The sequence below is a fragment of the Anas acuta genome, chromosome 17, assembly GCF_963932015.1.
Source record: "Anas acuta chromosome 17, bAnaAcu1.1, whole genome shotgun sequence".
NCBI classification, from domain to species: Eukaryota; Metazoa; Chordata; class Aves; order Anseriformes; family Anatidae; genus Anas; species Anas acuta.
In genome coordinates, this window is record NC_088995.1 from 9,362,316 (window position 1) to 9,383,982 (window position 21,667).

General features: G+C 58.5%; 1 gene segment (V, D, J or C); it reads left to right on the forward strand.

Moving 5' to 3' along the window:
• Positions 1-21,667, forward strand: part of LOC137841396 (immunoglobulin lambda-1 light chain-like) — a 36,362-nt gene that overhangs the window by 13,628 nt on the left and 1,067 nt on the right. Inside the window, 1 exon segment of the C gene segment in view lies at positions 20,410-20,445. Within this exon segment, the coding sequence occupies positions 20,410-20,445 (36 nt within the window).

Here is a 21,667-nt window from a genome sequence, read left to right on the forward strand (position 1 = left end):
CACAGGAGCAGCTGGCTCCCTGCTGTCCCCTCAGATGGTGGCGCAGGTCCCCGTCTCATTGCTGCCCTTACAGCTCTGTGCTGCAAGTGGCTGTACCTGGTCTCTGTGCCCTGCCCTCCCGCAGAACCCCAGGATTGTGCCCATCCCTCAGGGACCGGAGATCACCATGCAGATCACCTGCTTCAGGAGCAGCTACAGTTATGGCTGGTACCAGCAGAAGACCCCTGGCAGTGCCCCTGTCGCCGTCATCTCTAGGGACAGCAACAGACCTTCAGGCATCCCGTCATGGTTCTCTGGTTCTGCATCTGATTACGCAGCCACGTTAACCATCACTGGGGTCCAAACTGACAATGAGACCATCTCTTACTGTGGGAGCTACAACAGCAGTGCTGGTGCTGACACAGTGACACAGCAATGGGGAAGTGATGCAAAAACCTCCTGCCATTGCAGGAGCAGCTGACTCTCTGCTCTTCCCTCAGATGGTGGCACAGGTCTCCGTCTCAGCACTTGCCTTGGGGCCCAGTGCTGCAGGTGGCCGTGCCTGCTGTCCCTGCTCTGCCCTCCCGCAAAGCCCCCGGGCTGTGCCTATCCCTCAGGGACGGGATGGCCCAAGTAGCCCCGTCTCTGCCCCATGCTGCAGGACTCAGCTGCTGGGAGTAGCAAGAGCTATGGCAGGTAATCCTACAAGACCCCTGGCACTGGTCCTGTCACCATGATCTGTGAGAACAGCAACAGACCCTCGGGCATCCCTTCGTCATTCTCTGGTTCCTTGTCTGGCTCCACAGCCACGTTAACCATCACTGGGGTCCAAGTTTTGGACAAGGCCGTCTATTACTGTGGGAGCAGGGACAGCAGTGGTGCTATTTTAGTGACACAGGGATATGTTGAAGTGAGCAACAGACTGGTGCTAATGGCGAAGGTTTTCTGCCGTATTCCCTCAAGGGAGCAGCTGTGGACTCTTCCCTTCCAGTGATGTTGATCCCTTTCTTAGTACATGAAGATGGTTTTGTGTGCAGGGCACTCACTGATCCCCGTTTTCTCCCCTCTCTCCTCTCCCTCTCCAGGTTCCCTGGTCCAGGCAGCGCTGACTCAGTCGGACCCGAATTTGGTGAACCTGGGAGACACCGTGCAGATCACCTGCTCCGGGGTTTAGCTACACTTATGGCTGGTACCAGCAGAAGACCCCTGGCAGTGCCCCTGTCACCGTGACTTATAGCAATACTAACAGACCCTTGGACATCTCTTCTTGATTCTCTGGATCCGAATCTGGCTCCACAGCCACGTTAACCATCACTAGGTTCTAAGCTGAGGATGAGGCCGTGTATGGCTCTGGAAGCCACGACAGCAGTGCTAGTGCTGGTATATGGACACAAAGCAATTTGGAAGTGAGGGACAGGCCACAGCTAGAAATGCCTCCATTTCTACACTTTCTCTTCCAGTGCTCAGCAGGACTGTGGGGATGAGGCTGGTTTCTGGCCCCTCTGCATGACCACAGCTGTGAGTTTCCTCCCTTTCATGCCCCAGTGCCCTAAGGAGATATCTGGAGCTGGGCTGGGTTCTACTCATCAAACATAGTCCGGGCCCAACCCCTTCCCCACTGTTTGTGGTATTCAGCCTCCCCTTTTCTGGCAGGTGTCCTTGCAAGGCTGTGGGGCTCTGGCCATGGGCTCAGTGTTCAGGGTTGTCAATGCCTCGGTGTTGTAAGAGCCTCCAGGTTTGGGTTTGTCCAGCTACTGTGGGGTGAGGGTTGTGTGTGTGGGGCACTCGCTGACCCCATTTTCTCCCCTCTCTCCTCTCCCTCTCCAGGTTCCCTGGTCCAGGCAGGAACTATTCAGCCAGCCTCAAAGACGGTGAACCCAGGAGACAACGTGGACATCACCTGCTCTGGGGGTAGTGCTGATAGTAATGGCAAATATTGGTATGGCTGGTACCAGCAGAAGACCCCTGGCACTGCCCCTGTCACCGTGATCTATAGCAACGACAAGAGACCCTCGGCCATCCCTTCAAGATTCTCTGGTTCCTTGTCTGGCTCCACAAACACATTAAGCATCACCGGGGTCCAAGCCGAGGACGAGGCCGTCTATTACTGTGCTAGCTGGGATGGCAGTACTAAATTGTCACAGTGACACAGCGCAATGGGGAAGTGATACAAAAACCTCCTGCCATCACAGGAGCAGCTGGCTCCCTGCCGTCCCCTCAGATGGCGGCGCAGGTCCCCGTCTCATTGCTGCCCTTGCAGCTCTGTGCTGCAAGTGGTTATACCTGGTCTCTCTGCTCTGCCCTCCTGCAGAACCCCAAGGTTGCACCCATACCTCAGGGATGGGATGGCCCCAGCAGACCCATCCCTGCCCCAAACTGCAGGGCCCAGGTACCCCGGTGCTCCCAGGCTGCTCCCGGGGCCCTGATAGCTACCTCCCTGCCCCGCTACAGCCACTGACCTGGGGCATCACTGCAGGGACTCAGCCCATAGAAAGCACCAAGAGACCACAGTGTGTGGATCACTAAAGAGCCAGGTCAAAGCTTCACCTTCAGAACATGAGAGGAGGTGCTTTGCCTGGATGTTGTACGTCGTTGCATGGGCAGCTCAAGGTTGGCCGTTTTCTGCTCCATCATGCCCCACAAGGACAGACCCCTGAGCTGCTGCAGCACTGGCTGTGTTTGCCCAGTGCCACAGCTTTGGGCTCATGCTGGGTCTGTGCAGGATCTCCAGCGGGCCCCTGGGGGACCTGGGCAGCCCCTGGCTCTGGTCCCTGCCCCAGCCACGTCCCCAGGGCCAAAAGGACTGCCCAGGACCCTGCTCCTGTCCTCATCCTGCTCCCTAACCCCAGCACTACCTCTGGGTCTGAGGCTGAGGGCTCCTGCACATCACTGGTTCCTGAATGTCCTGTGTAGGGACATTTGCTGCATTCCTGTGAGCATGCTGGGGCAGAGGGATAAGGGATCTGTGGCAGAAGTTAGAGAGGCACAAGTGCAGTCCTGTCCCCAGCCCTGTTCCCAGGACCTTGGTACACTGTGGGAGGGATGGGCAGAGCAGCACCAAGCACCCTGCAGCCCTGGGGGAGATCTGCACTTTGCTAACAGCCCCACTCCCTGCCCCACGTGCTGCTGCCCTTGCCTTCTGCATGTCAAGCTGCCCGGGGCTCTGGGGTGGCAGATAACAACCAGATGAGGAGCTAGGAAGCAGGCAAGCAGGGGCTCTGCTGCGGCCCTTTCCCAGCCCCCTGGCACAGGCTTTCCCCATGGCAGAGCCCAGTATGGTGCCATCAGACCCTGTGGATGCTCCCCATGGCAGTTCTCTGGCAAGGATTAGTCTTTCCAGCCCAGCACGGGCACCGTCTCCTCACCGTGTGGTCCCCTTAGCGCCTCCAATCCAGCTCTCCCCGGCTGTTTGGCCTCGTAGCCACAGGAGCTGGGGCCGAGGCTCTGTGTGCTCCACTTCTGGGCCTGGGTGCTGCCACGTGTCCCCAGCACGAGGCCGGGGACAACCCCCTTGTGCCTGCGGTGGAGGGGCCGGGCGGGGAGGAGGGGAGCGAGGCGCGGGACGTGGCCGAGAGCGCGGGGCCGCATTTGCATGGAGGGGCCGTGCTGCGGCCGGGCGGGGGTTTAAGAGGGAGTCGGGGTCCGCGGCACAGCCCCGTCGGCGTGGGGACGCGCAGCTGGTGGGATCTCGCCATGGCCTGGGCCCCTCTCCTCCTCGCGGTGCTCGCCCACACCTCAGGTGCCCTGGACACACTCGCTGTGCCCGGCCAGGCCCTTTGGGCTGCTGCGTGCTCAGGGCTGTGCGTGTGGGGCACTCACTGAGCCTCATTTTCTCCCCTCTCTCCTCTCCCTCTCCAGGTTCCCTGGTCCAGGCAGCGCTGACTCAGCCGGCCTCGAAGTCGGTGAACCCAGGCGACACCGTGCAGATCACCTGCTCTGGAGGAAGTAGCAGCTACTACGGCTGGTTCCAGCAGAAGACCCCTGGCACTGCCCCTGTCACCGTGATCTATGACAATACCAAGAGACCCTCGGGCATCCCTTCACGATTCTCTGGTTCCACATCTGGCTCCGTGTCCACGTTAACCATCACAGGCGTCCAAGCCGAGGATGAGGCCGTCTATTACTGTGCGAGCAGCTACACTAGTGATGGTTTTAAATTGACACAGTGACATAGTGCAATGGGGAAGTGATACAAAAACCTCCTGCCATCACAGGAGCAGCTGGCTCCCTGCTGCCCTCTTGGAGGGTGGCACAAGTCCCCATCTCAGCATTTCCATTTTCATGGAGCAGATCCTCTTGGGAGTCATCATGCGGCACTTGAAGGGCAAGCAGGCGATCAGGCCCAGCCAGCATGGGTTTATGGAAGGCAGGTCCTGCTTGACGAACCTGATCTCCTTCTACGACAAAGTGACGCGCTGGGTGGACGAGGGAAAGGCTGTGGATGTGGTCTACCTTGACTTCAGCAAGGCTTTTGACACCGTCTCCCACAGCATTCTCCTCAAGAAACTGGCTGCTCTTGGCTTGGACTGGCGCACGCTTCGTTGGGTTAGAAACTGGCTGGATAGCCGGGCCCAAAGAGTTGTGGTGAATGGAGCCAAGTCCAGTTGGAGGCCAGTCACTAGTGGCGTCCCCCAGGGCTCGGTGCTGGGGCCGGTCCTCTTTAACATCTTCATCAATGATCTGGATGACGGCATTGAGTGCACCCTCAGTAAGTTTGCAGATGACACCAAGCTAGGTGCGTGTGTCGATCTGCTCGAGGGTAGGAAGGCTCTGCAGGAGGATCTGGATAGGCTGCACCGATGGGCTGAGGTCAACTGTATGAAGTTCAACAAGGCCAAGTGCCGGGTCCTGCACCTGGGGCGCAATAACCCCAAGCAGAACTACAGGCTGGGAGAGGAATGGTTGGAGAGCTGCCAGGCAGAGAAGGACCTGGGAGTGATGGTGGACAGTCGGCTGAATATGAGCCAGCAGTGTGCTCTGGTGGCCAAGAAGGCCAACGGCATCCTGGCTTGTATCAGAAACACTGTGACCAGCAGGGCTAGGGAGGTGATCGTCCCCCTGTACTCGGCTCTGGTGAGGCCGCACCTCGAGTACTGTGTTCAGTTTTGGGCCCCTCGCTACAAGAAGGACATCGAGGTGCTTGAGCGGGTCCAAAGAAGGGCGACGAAGCTGGTGAGGGGCCTGGAGAGCAAGTCCTATGAGGAGCGGCTGAAGGAGCTGGGCTTGTTCAGCCTGGAGAAGAGGAGGCTCAGGGGTGACCTTATTGCTCTGTATAAGTACATTAAAGGAGGCTGTAGCGAGGTGGGGGTTGGCCTGTTCTCCCATGTGCCTGGTGACAGGACGAGGGGGAATGGGCTAAAGTTACGCCAGGGGAGTTTTAGGTTAGATGTTAGGAAGAATTTCTTTACTGAAAGGGTTGTGAGGCATTGGAACGGGCTGCCCAGGGAGGTGGTGGAGTCACCATCCCTGGAGGTCTTTAAAAGACGTTTAGATGTAGAGCTTAGGGATATGGTTTAGTGGGGACTGTTAGTGTTAGGTCAGAGGTTGGACTCGATGATCTTGAGGTCTCTTCCAACCTAGAAAATTCTGTGATTCTGTGATTCTGTGATTCCCTTGGGGCCCAAACCTGAAGGTGGCCGTGCCTGCTGTCCCTGCTCTACCCTCCAAAAGAGCCCCAGGGTACTGCCCATCCCTCAGGGACGGGATGGCCCCAGCAGACCCATCCCTGCCCCATGCTGATGGACCCAGCTGTTGCGAATAGCCTCAGCTATGACTGGTACTAGCACAAGACCTCTGGCACATTCCTGTCTCCGTGATCTATAGCAACACCAACAGTCACTCGGGAATACCTTCACAGTTCTCTGGTTCTGCATCTGGCACTACGAACACGTTAACCATCACTGGGGTCCAAGCCGAGGACGAGGCCGTCTATTTCTGTGGTGCCTGGGATGGCAGCGCTGGGCACGGCGAGTCCCAGCAATGGGGAAGTGAGAGGCCAAGCTGCCGTGGTACCAGAGCCCCTCGAGTGCCTGCTACTGCAGCTTGGGCCTGGTCTAGGGCCAGGAAATGCCCCCGTGAGCTGGGGCCTGCTGTGTGGCACGTGCCGCGTTCCTGCACAAGCCCTCTGTGCTGCCTGCAGGAGCCAGGGCAGAGGAGCAGCAGAGTAAGGGGGAAGCGCAGGTGCTGGGGCTGGGGAAAGCCCCAGACGGCTGGGGCTGGCGCTGAGCTGGAGATCGTCTCCTCCCACCCTGCTCCACGCTGGGCCGGCTGCTGCCGCCTGCCAGGGCCTGTCCCGTCTTGGTGTGAAGGCCTCCAAGATGGAGGCTCGGCACTGTGGTGGTTTTACTCGAGCGGGCAGCCGAGCCCCACCACAACCGCTGTCTCAGCCCCCCGCCCCTTCAAAGAGGAAGGGGGACAAGTTACAACACAAAGTGCTCGAGGTCTGAGGTGAGAGTGATTTCACAGAATCATAGAATATCCCGAGTTGGAAGGGACCTGTGAGGATCATCAAGTCCAACTCCTGGCACCACACAGGTCTACCCAAAAGTTTAGACCATGTCATTAAGCGCACAGCCCAAACACTTTTGAAATTCAGACAGGCTTGGTGCAGTGACTATGTCCCTGGGGAGCCTGCTGCAGTGTGCAACCACCCTCTCGGTGAAGAACCTCTTCCTGATGTCCAGCCTAAACTTCCCCTGCCTCAGCTTAACACCCTTACAGCAGGTCCTGTCACTGGTGTTTACAGAGAATAGGTCACCTGCCTCTGCACTCCCCCTTGAAGGAAGTTGTAGAGTGGAATGAGGTCCTCCCTCAGCCTCCTCTTCTGCAGGCTGAACAGGCCCAGCACCCTCATCCGCTCCTCATACGTCTTCCCCTCTAGGCCCTTCACCATCTTCGTCACCCTCCTCTGGACACTCTCCAACAGTTTCATGTCCTTCTTGTACTGTGGTGCCCAGAACTGCACGCAGTACCAGAGGTGAGGCCGCACCAGCGCAGAGTAGAGCAGAAGAATCACCTCCCTTGACCGAATGCTGATGTCGTGCTTGATGCATCCCAGGATAGGGTTGGCCTTCCTGGCTGCCAGGAAGGGACACGTAGTGATAGGACAAGGGGTGATGGTGTTAAACTGAGAGCAGGCAGATTTAGAGTAGATACCAGGAAGGAATTGTTCACTCAGTGGCGGTGAGGCTCTGCACCAGGCTGCCCAGAGAAGCTGTGGCTGCCCCATCCCTGAAGAGCCCAAGGCCAGGTTGGACGGGCCTTTGGGACACCCGGTGTGGTGGGAGGCAGCGTGCCCATGGCAGTGGGCTGGGGAAGGTGGGCGGTAAGGTCCCTTCCCACCCAAACCATGCGGTGATTCTGTGATTCCCCGTTCTTCGACCCATGCCCATTACCTCTCGTGCCAGTGCCTGTTGCCTCCGGGAAGCGCCTGGCTCCATTTCCTTGGTGCCCCTGCAGGAGCGGTCCCTCAGCTAAGACACCTGCTGGCCTCTTGCTCTCGGGGCTGACAAACGCCAGCCGTCCCCGTGCGAGCGGCGCTCTGAGCCCTTCGCCATCCTCGGGGCTCCTGCTAACGCAGCCGCGGCCGCTGGGGGCCTCCTTAACCCAAGGCACTTTGCTGGCCCCGGTGTGCTGGGGGTCCTGCCAGGCCAAGGGGCCTCTTCTGTTGAGCCGCTGCCACCTGCTCAGCCCCTGTGTGCCTGGGCAGGCACCGGCTGTGTTGGGGACAAGCAGCAGCGGCCACGGACATGTAAAGCTGTGTGAGGGGAAGATGGGGCAATGGGGTGCTGAGGCCAGAGGTGTCTGCACCTCACAGCGGTGCTGTGGGAGCTGTGAGCGCTGCGTAGTACCCATAGTACCCATAGTACCCGTAGTACCGGTAGTACCCGTAGTACCCATAGTACCCGTAGTACCCGCCAGCCCCTGTGTCCCTGCTCTCCCTGGCTGCTTGGTTCCGTGAGTGCAGGGCCCCGTCTGAGGCAAGGGGCTGCGTGCGAGCGCTTTGCGCCTGGGTGCTGCCACGTGTCCCCAGCACGAGGCCGGGGACAACCCCCCTGTGCCTGCGGTGGAGGGGCCGGGCGGGGAGGAGGGGAGCGAGGCGCGGGACCTGGCCGAGAGCGCGGGGCCGCATTTGCATGGAGGGGCCGTGCTGCGGCCGGGCGGGGGTTTAAGAGGGAGTCGGGGTCCGCGGCACAGCCCCGTCGGCGTGGGGACGCGCAGCTGGTGGGATCTCGCCATGGCCTGGGCCCCTCTCCTCCTCGCGGTGCTCGCCCACACCTCAGGTGCCCTGGACACACTCGCTGTGCCCAGCCTGGCCCTTTGGGCATCGGGGCCCTGGCCTCGTCCCGCTGCTGCATGCTGAGGGCTGTATGTGAGGGGCATGCAATGACCCCTTTTTCTCTCCTCTCTCTTCTCCCTCTCCAGGTTCCCTGGTCCAGGCAGCAATTACTCAGCCGGCCTCAAAGACGGTGAACCCAGGAGACAACGTGGACATCACCTGCTCCGGGGGTAGTGCTGATAGTAATGGCAAATATTGGTATGGCTGGTACCAGCAGAAGACCCCTGGCACTGGCCCTGTCACCGTGATCTATAGCAACGACAAGAGACCCTCGGGCATCCCTTCAAGATTCTCTGGTTCCTTGTCTGGCTCCACAAACACGTTAACCATCACTGGGGTCCAAGCTGAGGATGAGGCCGTCTATTACTGTGGTGGCTACAGTGCTGGTTTTAAATTGACACAGTGACACAGCGCAATGGGGAAATGATACAAAAACCTCCTGCCATAGCAGGAGCAGGTGGCTCCCTGCTGTCCCCTCAGATGGCAGAGGTCCGTGACTCAACAATGCCCTTGGGGCCCAGTACTGCAAGTGCCTGTGCATGGTGTCTCTGCTCTGCCCTCCTGCAGAACCCCAGGGCGGTACCCATTCCTCAGGGAAGGAATGGCTGCAACAGCCCTGTCCCTGCCCCAAACTCTGTACAGGTTCCTCTGTGCTCCCAGGCTGCTCCCGGAGCCCTGATGGCTGCCTCCCTGCCCAGATACAGACACTGCCCTGGGGCATCAATGCAGGGACTCAGCCTGCAGAAAGCACCAGGAGACCACAATGTGTGGATCGCTAAATATTGGTATGTCTGGTACCAGCAGAAGACCCCTGGCACTGGCCCTGTCACCGTGATCTATAGCAACGACAAGAGACCCTCGGGCATCCCTTCATGATTCTCTGGTTCCTTGTCTGGCTCCACGAACACGTTAACCATCACTGGGGTCCAAGCCGAGGACGAGGCCGTCTATTTCTGTGGTGCCTGGGATGGCAGTACTAAATTGTCACAGTGACACAGCGCAATGGGGTAGTGACACAAAAACCTCCTGCCATCACAGGAGCAGCTGGCTCCCTGCTGTCCCCTCAGATGGTGGTGCAGGTCCCTGACTCAGCACTTCCCTTGGGGCCCAATGCTGCCGGTGGCCGTTCCTGCTGTCCCTGCTCTACCCTCCAAAAGAGTCCCAAGGCTGTGCCTATCCCCCAGGGACGGGATGGCCCCAGCAGACCCATCCCTGCCCCATGCTGATGGACCCAGCTACTGGGAGTAGCATCAGCTACAGGTGGTTCCAGCAAAAGACACAGGCACTGGCCTTGTCACCGTGATCTACCACCACAACAAGAGACCCCTGGAAGCCCTTCATGGTTCTCTGGTTCCACATCTGGCACTACGAACACGTTAACTATCACTGGGGTCCAAGCCAAGGACGAGGCCGTCTATTTCTGTGGTGCCTGGGATGGCAGTGCTGGGCACGGCGAGTCCCAGCAATGGGGAAGTGAGAGGCCAAGCTGCTGTGGTACCAGGGCCCCTCGGGTGCCTGCTACTGCAGCTTGGGCCTGGTCTAGGGCCAGGAAATGCCCCCGTGAGCTGGGCCTGCTGTGTGGCACGTGCTGCGTTCCTGCACAAGCCCTCTGTGCTGCCTGCAGGAGCCAGGGCAGAGGAGCAGCAGAGTAAGGGGGAAGCGCAGGTGCTGGGGCTGGGGAAAGCCCCAGACGGCTGGGGCTGGCGCTGAGCTGGAGATCATCTCCTCCCACCCTGCTCCACGCTGGGCCGGCTGCTGCCGCCTGCCCAGGGCCTGTCCCATCTTGGTGTGAAGGCCTCCAAGATGGAGGCTCGGCACTGTGGTGGTTTTACTCGAGCGGGCAGTCGAGCCCCACCACAACCGCTGTCTCAGCCCGCCGCTCCTTCAAGAGGAAGGGGGAGAAAATACAAGACAAGGAGTTTGAGGTTGAAATGAGAATTGTTTAATTAAAGAGAAAGCGAATGTGTAGTAAAAGAAACAAAAGAATCAACAAGGCCGCGCGGAAGCACAGAGAGAAAGGAAAAATATTATCCCCTACTTCCCCTCAACAAGCAATATTCAGCCACGTCCTGGGAAGCAGGGCCTCAAAACGCGTAGCGGTTGTTCCGGAGGACAGCCCCCTCCCTGCCAGAGCCCCCTGTTTATTGCTGAGTGAGACATCAGGAGCTATGGGACATCCCTTTGTTGGGTTAGGTCAGCTGCCCTGGCGATGTCCCCTCCCCATCCCTTGCCCACCCCAAGCCTGCTGGCTCTAGGGGGCTTGGAGGGAGTCCTGATGCTGTGCCAGCACTACGCAGCAAGAGGCACCACACTGGAGTGATACCAGTGCCGTTTCCGCTACGAGTGCAGAGCACAGCACTGTGTGGGCTGCTGCAGGGAAAGGTGACTCCAGCCCAGACAGACCCAACACAGGAGGCTCTCCGGGACAGGCATTGCATGCGTTTCACGGGCCTCGCTGCAAAAAGGCTTTTTGCTCCACTGAACAGATTTTGACCAAAACGATCGGCGGGCTGGAGCACCTCTCCTGCAAAGAAAGGCTGAGGGAGCTGGGCTTGTTTAGCTTGGAGAAGAGAAAGCTCTGAGGAGGCCTTGTTGCGGCATTTCAGCATTTCAGTGTGACTTATAGGAAACAAGGAGACAGATATTTTAGAGGGGCACGTAGTGATAGGACAAGGGGTGATGGTGTTAAAATGATAGCAGGCAGATTTAGGGTAGATACCAGGAAGGAATTGTTCCCTCAGTGGCGGTGAGGCTCTGCACCAGGCTGCCCAGAGAAGCTGTGGCTGCCCCATCCCTGAAGAGCCCAAGGCCAGGCTGGACGGGCCTTTGGGACACCCAGTGTGGTGGGAGGCGGCATGCCCATGGCAGGGGGCTGGGGAAGGTGGGCGGTAAGGTCCCTTCCCACACAAACCATGCGGTGATTCTGTGATTTCCCGTTCTTCAACCCATGCCCATTGCCTCTCGTGCCAGTGCCTGTTGCCTCCGGGAAGCGCCTGGCTCCATTTCCTTGGTGCCCCTGCAGGAGCGGTCCCTCAGCTAAGACACCTGCTGGCCTCTTGCTCTCGGGGCTGACAAACGCCAGCCGTCCCCGTGCGAGCGGCGCTCTGAGCCCTTCGCCATCCTCGGGGCTCCTGCTAACGCAGCCGCGGCCGCTGGGGGCCTCCTTAACCCAAGGCACTTTGCTGGCCCCGGTGTGCTGGGGGTCCTGCCAGGCCCTGGGGCCTCTTCTGTTGAGCCGCTGCCACCTGCTCAGCCCCTGTGTGCCTGGGCAGGCACCGGCTGTGTTGGGGACAAGCAGCAGCGGCCACGGACGTGTAAAGCTGTGTGAGGGGAAGATGGGGCAATGCGGTGCTGAGGCCGGAGGTGTCTGCACCTCACAGCGGTGCTGTGGGAGCTGTGAGCGCTGCGTAGTACCCGTAGTACCCATAGTACCCGTAGTACCCATAGTACCTGTAGTACCCGCCAGCCCCTGTGTCCCTGCTCTCCCTGGCTGCTTGGTTCCGTGAGTGCAGGGCCCCGTCTGAGGCAAGGGGCTGCGTGCGAGCGCTTTGCGCCTGGGTGCTGCCACGTGTCCCCAGCACAAGGCCGGGGACAACCCCCCTGTGCCTGCGGTGGAGGGGCCGGGCGGGGAGGAGGGGAGCGAGGCGCGGGACGTGGCCGAGAGCGCGGGGCCGCATTTGCATGGAGGGGCCGTGCTGCGGCCGGGCGGGGGTTTAAGAGGGAGTCGGGGTCCGCGGCACAGCCCCGTCGGCGTGGGGACGCGCAGCTGGTGGGATCTCGCCATGGCCTGGGCCCCTCTCCTCCTCGCGGTGCTCGCCCACACCTCAGGTGCCCTGGACACACTCGCTGCACCCGGCCGGGCGCTTTGGGCAATGGGGCCCTGCCCTCGTTCCACTGCTGCATGCTGAGGGCTGTGTGTGTGGAGCACTCACTGAGCCCCATTTTCTCCGCTCTCTCCTCTCCCTCTCCAGGTTCCCTGGTCCAGGCAGCTCTGACTCAGCCGGCCTCGAAGACGGTGAATCCAGGTGACACCGTGCAGATCACCTGCTCCGGTAGCAGTAACTACGGCTGGTTCCAGCAGAAGACCCCTGGCACTGGCCCTGTCACCGTGATCTATAGCAATGACAAGAGACCCTCGGGCATCCCCTCACGAATCTCTGCTTCCACATCTGGCTCCGTGTCCACGTTAACCATCACAGGGGTCCAAGCTGAGGATGAGGCCGTCTATTATTGTGGAGGCTACTACAGTAGTGATGGTTTTAAATTCACACAGTGACACAGAGAGATGGGGAAGTGATACAAAAACCTTCTACCATCACAGGAGCAGCTGGCTCCCTGCTGTCTCCTCAGATGGTGGTGCAGGTCCCTGACTCAGCACTGCCCTTGGGGCCCAATGCTGCCGGTGGCCGTGCCTGCTGTCCCTGCTCTACCCTCCAAAAGAGTCCCAAGGCTGTGCCTATCCCTCAGGGACGGGATGGCCCCAGCAGACCCATCCCTGCCCCATGCTGATGGACCCAGCTACCTCGAGTAGCATCAGCTACAGGTGGTACCAGCAAAAGACACAGGCACTGGCCTTGTCACCGTGATCTACCACAACAACAAGAAACCCCTGGAAGCAATTCATGGTTCTCTGGTTCCACATCTGGCACTACGAACACGTTAACCATCACTGGGGTCCAAGCCGAGGACGAGGCCGTCTATTTCTGTGGTGCCTGGGATGGCAGCGCTGGGCACGGCGAGTCCCAGCAATGGGGAAGTGAGAGGCCAAGCTGCCGTGGTACCAGGGCCCCTCGGGTGCCTGCTGCTGCAGCTTGGGCCTGGTCTAGGGCCAGGAAATGCCCCCGTGAGCTGGGCCTGCTGTGTGGCACGTGCCCCGTTCCTGCACAAGCCCTCTGTGCTGCCTGCAGGAGCCAGGGCAGAGGAGCAGCAGAGTAAGGGGGAAGCGCAGGTGCTGGGGCTGGGGAAAGCCCCAGACGGCTGGGGCTGGCGCTGAGCTGGAGATCGTCTCCTCCCACCCTGCTCCACGCTGGGCCGGCTGCTGCCGCCTGCCAGGGCCTGTCCCGTCTTGGTGTGAAGGCCTCCAAGATGGAGGCTCGGCACTGTGGTGGTTTTACTCGAGCGGGCAGCCGAGCCCCACCACAACCGCTGTCTCAGCCCCCCGCCCCTTCAAAGAGGAAGGGGGACAAGTTAAAACACAAAGAGCTCGAGGTCTGAGGTGAGAGTGATTTCACAGAATCATAGAATATCCCGAGTTGGAAGGGACCCGTCAGGATCATCAAGTCCAACTCCTAGCACCTAACAGGTCTACCCAAAAGTTTAGACCATGTCATTAAGCTCACAGCCCAAACACTTTTGAAATTCAGACAGGCTTGGTGCAGTGACTACGTCCCTGGGGAGCCTGCTGCAGTGTGCAACCACCCTCTTGGTGAAGAACCTCTTCCTGATGTCCAGCCTAAATGTCCCCTGCCTCAGCTTAACACCATTACAGCAGGTCCTATCACTGGTGTTTACAGAGAATAGGTCACCTGCCTCTGCACTCCCCCTCAAAGTAAGTTGTAGACTGCGATGAGTTCCCCCCCCAGCCTCCTCTTCTGCAGGCTGAACAGGCCCAGCACCCTCATCCGCTCCTCATACGTCTTCCCCTCTAGGCCCTTCACCATCTTCGTCACCCTCCTCTGGACACTCTCCAACAGTTTCATGTCCTTCTTGTACTGTGGTGCCCAGAACTGCAAGCAGTACCAGAGGTGAGGCCGCACCAGCGCAGAGTGGAGCAGGAGAATCACCTCCCTCGACCGACTGGAGATGCTGTGCTTATGGCATCCCAGGATAGGGTAGGCCTTCCTGGCTGCCAGGAAGAGGCACATATTGATAGGACAAGAAGTGAAGATGTTAAACTGATAGCAGGCAGATTTAGAGTAGATACCAGGAAGGAATTGTTCACTCAGTGGCGGTGAGGCTCTGCACCAGGCTGCCCAGAGAAGCTGTGGCTGCCCCATCCCTGAAGAGCCCAAGGCCAGGTTGGACGGGCTTTGGGACACCCGGTGTGGTGGGAGGCGGCATGCCCATGGCAGGGGGCTGGGGAAGGTGGGCGGTAAGGTCCCTTCCCACCCAAACCATGCGGTGATTCTGTGATTCGTCAGCCTGTGCCCATTGCCTCTCGTGCCAGTGCCTGTTGCCTCCGGGAAGCGCCTGGCTCCATTTCCTTGGTGCCCCTGCAGGAGCGGTCCCTCAGCTAAGACACCTGCTGGCCTCTTGCTCTCGGGGCTGACAAACGCCAGCCGTCCCCGTGCGAGCGGCGCTCTGAGCCCTTCGCCATCCTCGGGGCTCCTGCTAACGCAGCCGCGGCCGCTGGGGGCCTCCTTAACCCAAGGCACTTTGCTGGCCCCGGTGTGCTGGGGGTCCTGCCAGGCCCTGGGGCCTCTTCTGTTGAGCCGCTGCCACCTGCTCAGCCCCTGTGTGCCTGGGCAGGCACCGGCTGTGTTGGGGACAAGCAGCAGCGGCCACGGACATGTAAAGCTGTGTGAGGGGAAGATGGGGCAATGGGGTGCTGAGGCCAGAGGTGTCTGCACCTCACAGCGGTGCTGTGGGAGCTGTGAGCGCTGCGTAGTACCCATAGTACCCGTAGTACCCGTAGTACCCGTAGTACCCATAGTACCTGTAGTACCCGCCAGCCCGTGTCCCTGCTCTCCCTGGCTGCTTCGTTCCGTGAGTGCAGGGCCCCGTCTGAGGCAAGGGGCTGCGTGCGAGCGCTTTGCGCCTGGGTGCTGCCACGTGTCCCCAGCACGAGGCCGGGGACAACCCCCCTGTGCCTGCGGTGGAGGGGCCGGGCGGGGAGGAGGGGAGCAAGGCGCGGGACCTGGCCGAGAGCGCGGGGCCGCATTTGCATGGAGGGGCCGTGCTGCGGCCGGGCGGGGGTTTAAGAGGGAGTCGGGGTCCGCGGCACAGCCCCGTCGGTGTGGGGACGCGCAGCTGGTGGGATCTCGCCATGGCCTGGGCCCCTCTCCTCCTCGCGGTGCTCGCCCACACCTCAGGTGCCCTGGACAAACTCGCTGCGCCTAGCAGGGCCCTTTGGGCATCGGGGCACTGGCCTCGTCCCTCTGCTGCTCGCTGAGGGCTGTGCATGGGGGGCACGCTATGACTCCGTTCTTCCCTCTCTTCTCTCCCTCCAGGTTCCCTGGTCCAGGCAGCAATTACTCAGCCAGCCTCAAAGTCGGTGAATCCGGGAGGCAATGTGGAGATCACCTGCTCTGGGGGTAGCGCTGATAGTAATGGCAAATATTGGTATGGCTGGTACCAGCAGAGACCCCTGGCACTGGCCCTGTCACCGTGATCTATAGCAACGACAAGAGACCCTCGGCCATCCCTTCAAGATTCTCTGGTTCCTTGTCTGGCTCCACAAACACATTAAGCATCACCGGGGTCCAAGCCGAGGACGAGGCTGTCTATTACTGTGCTAGCTGGGATGGCAGTACTAAATTGTCACAGTGACACAGCGCAATGGGGAAGTGATACAAAAACCTCCTGCCATTGCTGGAGCAGCTGGCTCCCTGCCGTCCCCTCAGATGGTGGTGCAGGTCCCCGTCTCATTGCTGCCCTTGCAGCTCTGTGCTGCAAGTGGTTATACCTGGTCTCTCTGCTCTGCCCTCCTGCAGAACCCCAAGGTTGCACCCATACCTCAGGGATGGGATGGCCCCAGCAGACACATCCCTGCCCCAAACTGCAGGGCCCAGGTACCCCGGTGCTCCCAGGCTGCTCCCGGGGCCCTGATGGCTGCCTCCCTGCCTGGCTACAGCCACTGCCCTGGGGCATCACTGCAGGGACTCAGCCTGCAGAAAGCACCAAGAGACCACAGTGTGTTGATCACTAAAGAGTCAGGTCAAAGCTTCACGTTCAGACCATGACAGGGGATGTTTTGTGTGGCCACTGTACGAGGTTGTAGGGGCAGCTCAGGGCTGGCTGTTTTGTGCTCCATCATGCCCCACAAGGACAGACCCCTGAGCTGCTGCAGCACTGGCTGTGTTTGCCCAGTGCCACAGCTTTGGGCTCATGCTGGGTCTGTGCAGGATCTCCAGCCTGCCCCTGGGGGACCTGGGCAGCCCCTGGCTCTGGTCCCTGCCCCAGCCACGTCCCCAGGGCCAAAAGGACTGCCCAGGACCCTGCTCCTGTCCTCATCCTGCTCCCTAACCCCAGCACTACCTCTGGATCTGAGGCTGAGGGCTCCTGCACATCACCAGTTCCTGAATGTCCTGTGTAGGGACATTTGCTGCATTCCTGTGAGCCTGCTGGGGCAGAGGGATAAGGGATCTGTGGCAGAAGTTAGAGAGGCACAAGTGCAGTCCTGTCCCCAGCCCTGTTCCCAGGACCTTGGTACACTGTGGGAGGGATGGGCAGAGCAGCACCAAGCACCCTGCAGCCCTGGGGGAGATCTGCACTTTGCTAACAGCCCCACTCCCTGCCCCACGTGCTGCTGCCCTTGCCTTCTGCATGTCAAGCTGCCCGGGGCTCTGGGGTGACAGATAACAACCAGATGAGGAGCTAGGAAGCAAGCAAGCAGGGGCTCTGCTGCGGCCCTTTCCCAGACCCCTGGGACAGGCTTTCCCCATGGCAGAGCCCAGTTTGGTGCCATCAGACCCTGTGGATGCTCCCCATGGCAGTTCTCTGGCAAGGATTAGTCCTTCCAGCCCAGCACGGGCACCGTCTCCTCGCCGTGTGGTCCCCTTAGCCCCTCCATTCCAGCTCTCCCCGGCTGTTTGGCCTCGTAGCCACAGGAGCTGGGGCGGGGGCTCCATGTGCTCCACTTCTGGGCCTGGGTGCTGCCACGTGTCCCCAGCACGAGGCCGGGGACAACCCCCCTGTGCCTGCGGTGGAGGGGCCGGGCGGGGAGGAGGGGAGCGAGGAGCGGGACGTGGCCGAGAGCGCGGGGCCGCATTTGCATGGAGGGGCCGTGCTGCGGCCGGGCGGGGGTTTAAGAGGGAGTCGGGGTCCACGGCACAGCCCCGTCGGCGTGGGGACACGCAGCTGGTGGGATCTCGCCATGGCCTGGGCCCCTCTCCTCCTCGCGGTGCTCGCCCACACCTCAGGTGCCCTGGACACACTCGCTGCGCCCGGCCAGGCCCTTTGGGCTGCTGCGTGCTGAGGGTTGTGTGTGTGGGGCACTCGCTGACCCCGTTTTCTCCCCTCTCTCCTCTCCCTCTCCAGGTTCCCTGGTCCAGGCAGCGATTACTCAGCCGGCCTCGAAGTCGGTGAATCCGGGAGACACCGTGCAGATCACCTGCTCCGGGGGTGGCAGCTACTACGGCTGGTTCCAGCAGAAGACCCCTGGCACTGGCCCTGTCACCGTGATCTATGACAATACCAAGAGACCCTCGGGCATCCCTTCACGATTCTCTGGTTCCACATCTGGCTCCACATCCACGTTAACCATCACTGGTGTCCAAGCCGAGGACGAGGCTGTCTATTACTGTGGTGACTACAGTAATGATTTTAAATTGACACAGTGACACAAAGCAATGGGGAAGTGATACAAAAACCTCCTACCACTACAGGAGCAGCTGGCTCCCTGCTGTCCCCTCAGATGGCACAGGTCCCTGACTCAGCACTGCCCTTGGGGCCCAGTGCTGCAAGTGGCTGTGCCTGGTCTCTGTGCCCTGCCCTCCCACAGAGCCCCAGGGCTGTGCCCATCCCTCAGGGGCTGGATGACCCCAGCAGCCCCGTCCCTGCCCCAAACTTCCCCCAGGTTCCCCGGTGCTCCCAGGCTGCTCCCCGGGCCCTGATGGCTGCCCCCCTGCCCAGCTACAGCCACCAACCGCAGCCTTCCCTGCGTGCAGCAGTGCCTGCACCCCTTTGCCTGTCTGTGCCCCTGCTGAGGTCCTGTGCCAGGACCACCTCCCCTGGGATGGCATGTCAGGAGAGTGCCTGCTGCCCCCCACACAGCCCACTGAGAAGGAGAGATGGACTTGCAAGATGCATTTTGTTGTCCTTCATTGCTGTCCAGTAAAATGGAACCCATTGACCCATCAGAAATACTTAGAAACTACTCATCCAATACAGGTGGTTTCAGCTTCAACTAAATGTTTTGTAAATAGTTTTGATGACTTTTTGTCATTTGCACCAGTGCCTAAGCTTTCACAGAGGCAAAAGAAACCTCTGAAACAGAAAGTATTTCCAACCACAAAGTCCTCGATGTATCATTTGTTTTCTACTGACTCAGGAGATTCACCAGCTATGTCTCTTTCTATAACCACTTGCACAAACCACAGCATTTGAATATTTTTGAGTTCATTTTAAGTCAGTGCCTTCATTCCAGCTGCTCTGGCTGGGCATCCACATCCCCTGCACATTTTCTTTTCCTCTATGGAATGATGCCAGCAGCTGGGACAGGGCAGTGGTGCTCCAGTGGGGTAAAGCTGGGCCCAGTGACCTCCCACCCCACCACAGTAATAGATGGGGTGGGAGGGATGGTGTACAGCCACCAAAGGCAGGCTGGCCAGGACTGGGGGGGCTGCACTAAAAGTGGCCAACAAGCAATCAATATTTGGGAGGTATCTGAGCGAGGGGTCTGACGCATGACTTCAGCCAAGACCTTGGCCAATGGTGGCACAGCTGCTGGATATCCCCTGGGAGAGATGGGGAGGATGCACAAATACCGTCCCCACTCCGTGACACGTAGCAAGCGGCTGGGCTTGGCCGCACACAGGGCTGGGCTCCCGCTTGGGCTGCATCTGCGCAGCCGTGCACTGCTGCGGGTGCTTCCTTGGTGGTGGGACCCAGCTGATCGCCCTCCATAAGTCGCTCCGTGTTCACCGACAGTCGTTCCCAGCAGAGGGTGAGTGCCCAGGTTCTTCCTGGGCTTTTTTTCATTTGTTTTCTGTTGGTTTTGTTTTTGTCCTCCAGCTTGTCTATTTGGTTGTGGTAGCATATCAGCAGTCTGTCGAGCCACACTGAAACGTGCTCATGTACCTTTCCCTGATGGGCAGGAAGGTTGCACAGGCTGCCTGCTCTGTGCTGCTTGCACAACTCTTTTGGTCCTTTGAAATCTGCAGAGTCCCTGCTGGTCACAGCCTGGGCTGCATTATTTGGGTCTTGTTCAACTTGTCTGAGTGCAGGAGCTCCTTGGTAAAGATATATTATAAAGATCTGTTTGCTGGGCAGTATGGTTATTTAGAGTTATGAAACAGAGCTCTTTCTCCTAAAGAAAGCTCCAGGTGTGCACTATGATTTGATGAGGGAATATACAGGGGGCTGAAGTGGAAGGCTTTGGGTCTGAGAAGACTGGCTGGTCTGGCTGGCCAAGGACAGGAATGCCTTGGCCAGTGGGGTGCTGGTGACTGGGAGTCCTGCCCTGGGCATCATCCAAATAAACACTGGGCCAGTGCTGCCCCTGCAAATGTGTCTCTGAGTCCTTCCTCCTTGGTCAAATATGACCATGCCACCGCCATGAGCTATGGCCCTGATCAGCTCGGAGCTGAACTGCTCACTGCCATGTCCTGAGCTCGCTGGGTTGGTGAATGTTTCCTTTTCTTATGCGAGGAGATTCCCCCACACTGCAGCGCTCTGTCCGGGGTCTGTCCCTGTGTTCAGGGGGCCAGGAGCCCTCCCTGCAGGAATGCTCTGGCAGCAGGGATGCTCTGGCAGAGCCAGGGAGTGGAGCAGGAGCCCTCTTGGGTGCTGGGGCTTGCTCCACGGGGGCCGGTTCCATCTCCTGCAGCAAACACAGGAGCACTGAGCATGGCTGCTGCAGGACCCTGCTGCAGTGGGGGCAAGGGAGCAGCCCCAGAGGGGACACGGGGACACATCTCCTGTCCTGGCCCCAAGCAGCACCAGCGGCTGGGCTCCAGCACCACCACGGGGGCAGTGTGACAACAGCTGGGGACATGAGGAACCTTCATTCCATCACTGCCGTCCCATCGTGTCCATCCTGTCACCTCCATCCCATTGTTTCCATTGAGGAACCTCCATCCCACCACTTTCCATCCTGCTGCATCCATCAGGACACCTCCATCCCACCACCTCCATCCTAACATCTCCATGGGACCCAGGACAGCCCCTGCCATGGCGTGGGAGGTTTTTGCATGGCCCTGTATCACTGTGAGGTGTATTTGGGGCCGGGACCACGTTGACCGTCCTGGGTAAGTCGCTGACCTCGCCTCGGTCTTTCATGGCCTGCCATGAAATTGTGACATTTTGTCGATTTTGGGTGATTTGGGGGTTTTTCTCGGACTTGGCGGTGGGCTGGGGTCTGTCGCCAGCGCAGGGACGGGCTCTCAGTGCGCTGTCGCGGGCTGTGTCTTGTCCCGGTGGACTCTGGTGTGCACCACGGAGGACTTGGGGTTATTTTGACAATTGAAAGATCTTAAAATTTGGCCAGAAAATGTGCCTGAGTTCTGTCTCTGCCAGAGACAGAACTTTTCAAAAAATCAGAAAATTTCAGAAAATCAGACTTAGGTTGATAAGAAAGTCAATTTTTGTCTTTGTCAAGAAATCAGTTTAATCTTTATTGTTAGACCTTTCCTCTTGTCCTAAGGACTTAGTCTTCAGGACTTAGTCCTCAGGACTAAGTACTTAGTCCTTAGGATTTAGGACTAAGGACTAAGACTTAGGACTAAGGACTTAGTCCTCAGGACTAAGTACTTAGACTAAGAGGACTTAGACTAAGTCCTGAAGTTCTTTGTCCCCGGTCCCTTCTTGCCGGGGACCTTGAAGTGGCCCCGGTGCTGTTGGTGAGTCCGGGTGACACTGAAATGACTTGTCCTTGGAAGCTGAAATTCAATTTTTCAGAGGTATTGAGCGTGCTGTTCAGGTAAGTGCTGTCAAAAAAATTGTTATTTTGCTAAAAAGCAGACAGGAATAACTTTATTGCTTCTGTGTTTGTAATTTTTAGAAGAAATTCGCAAAAAAAAAAAAAATCTGACACAAATCACTCAGCATAAGTCCAAGAAAAGTGTAGTTTACCAGTTTCATCAGCAGAAAAAAAAATTAATTGGAGGTTTCTCGTGTAGATAAAGATATAGATTTAGATATAGATACAGATGAGATGTGGCTATTGTACATTTCATGAGATAGCCATCTCAGAAAGTACAAATATCCTTTACCAGCCTTTTCCATGGTGATTTTTAATTGTACTTATTTCTGAAATGAGTCTGAACATTCCTTAAAGCGGAGCTGGCCAGAAAATTGGCTGCTTCGTCTTTAAAATTTTAATTAAAATTAAAAAAATAGCCACACAACAGGAAAGAAGTGGCATTATGGCAACTAACCAGAGTTCTAAAACTGAATCAGATTCAACAAAATATACATGGTTGAAATTGTGTTTGTGTGTATATATATATGTATAAACATACATATATTTAT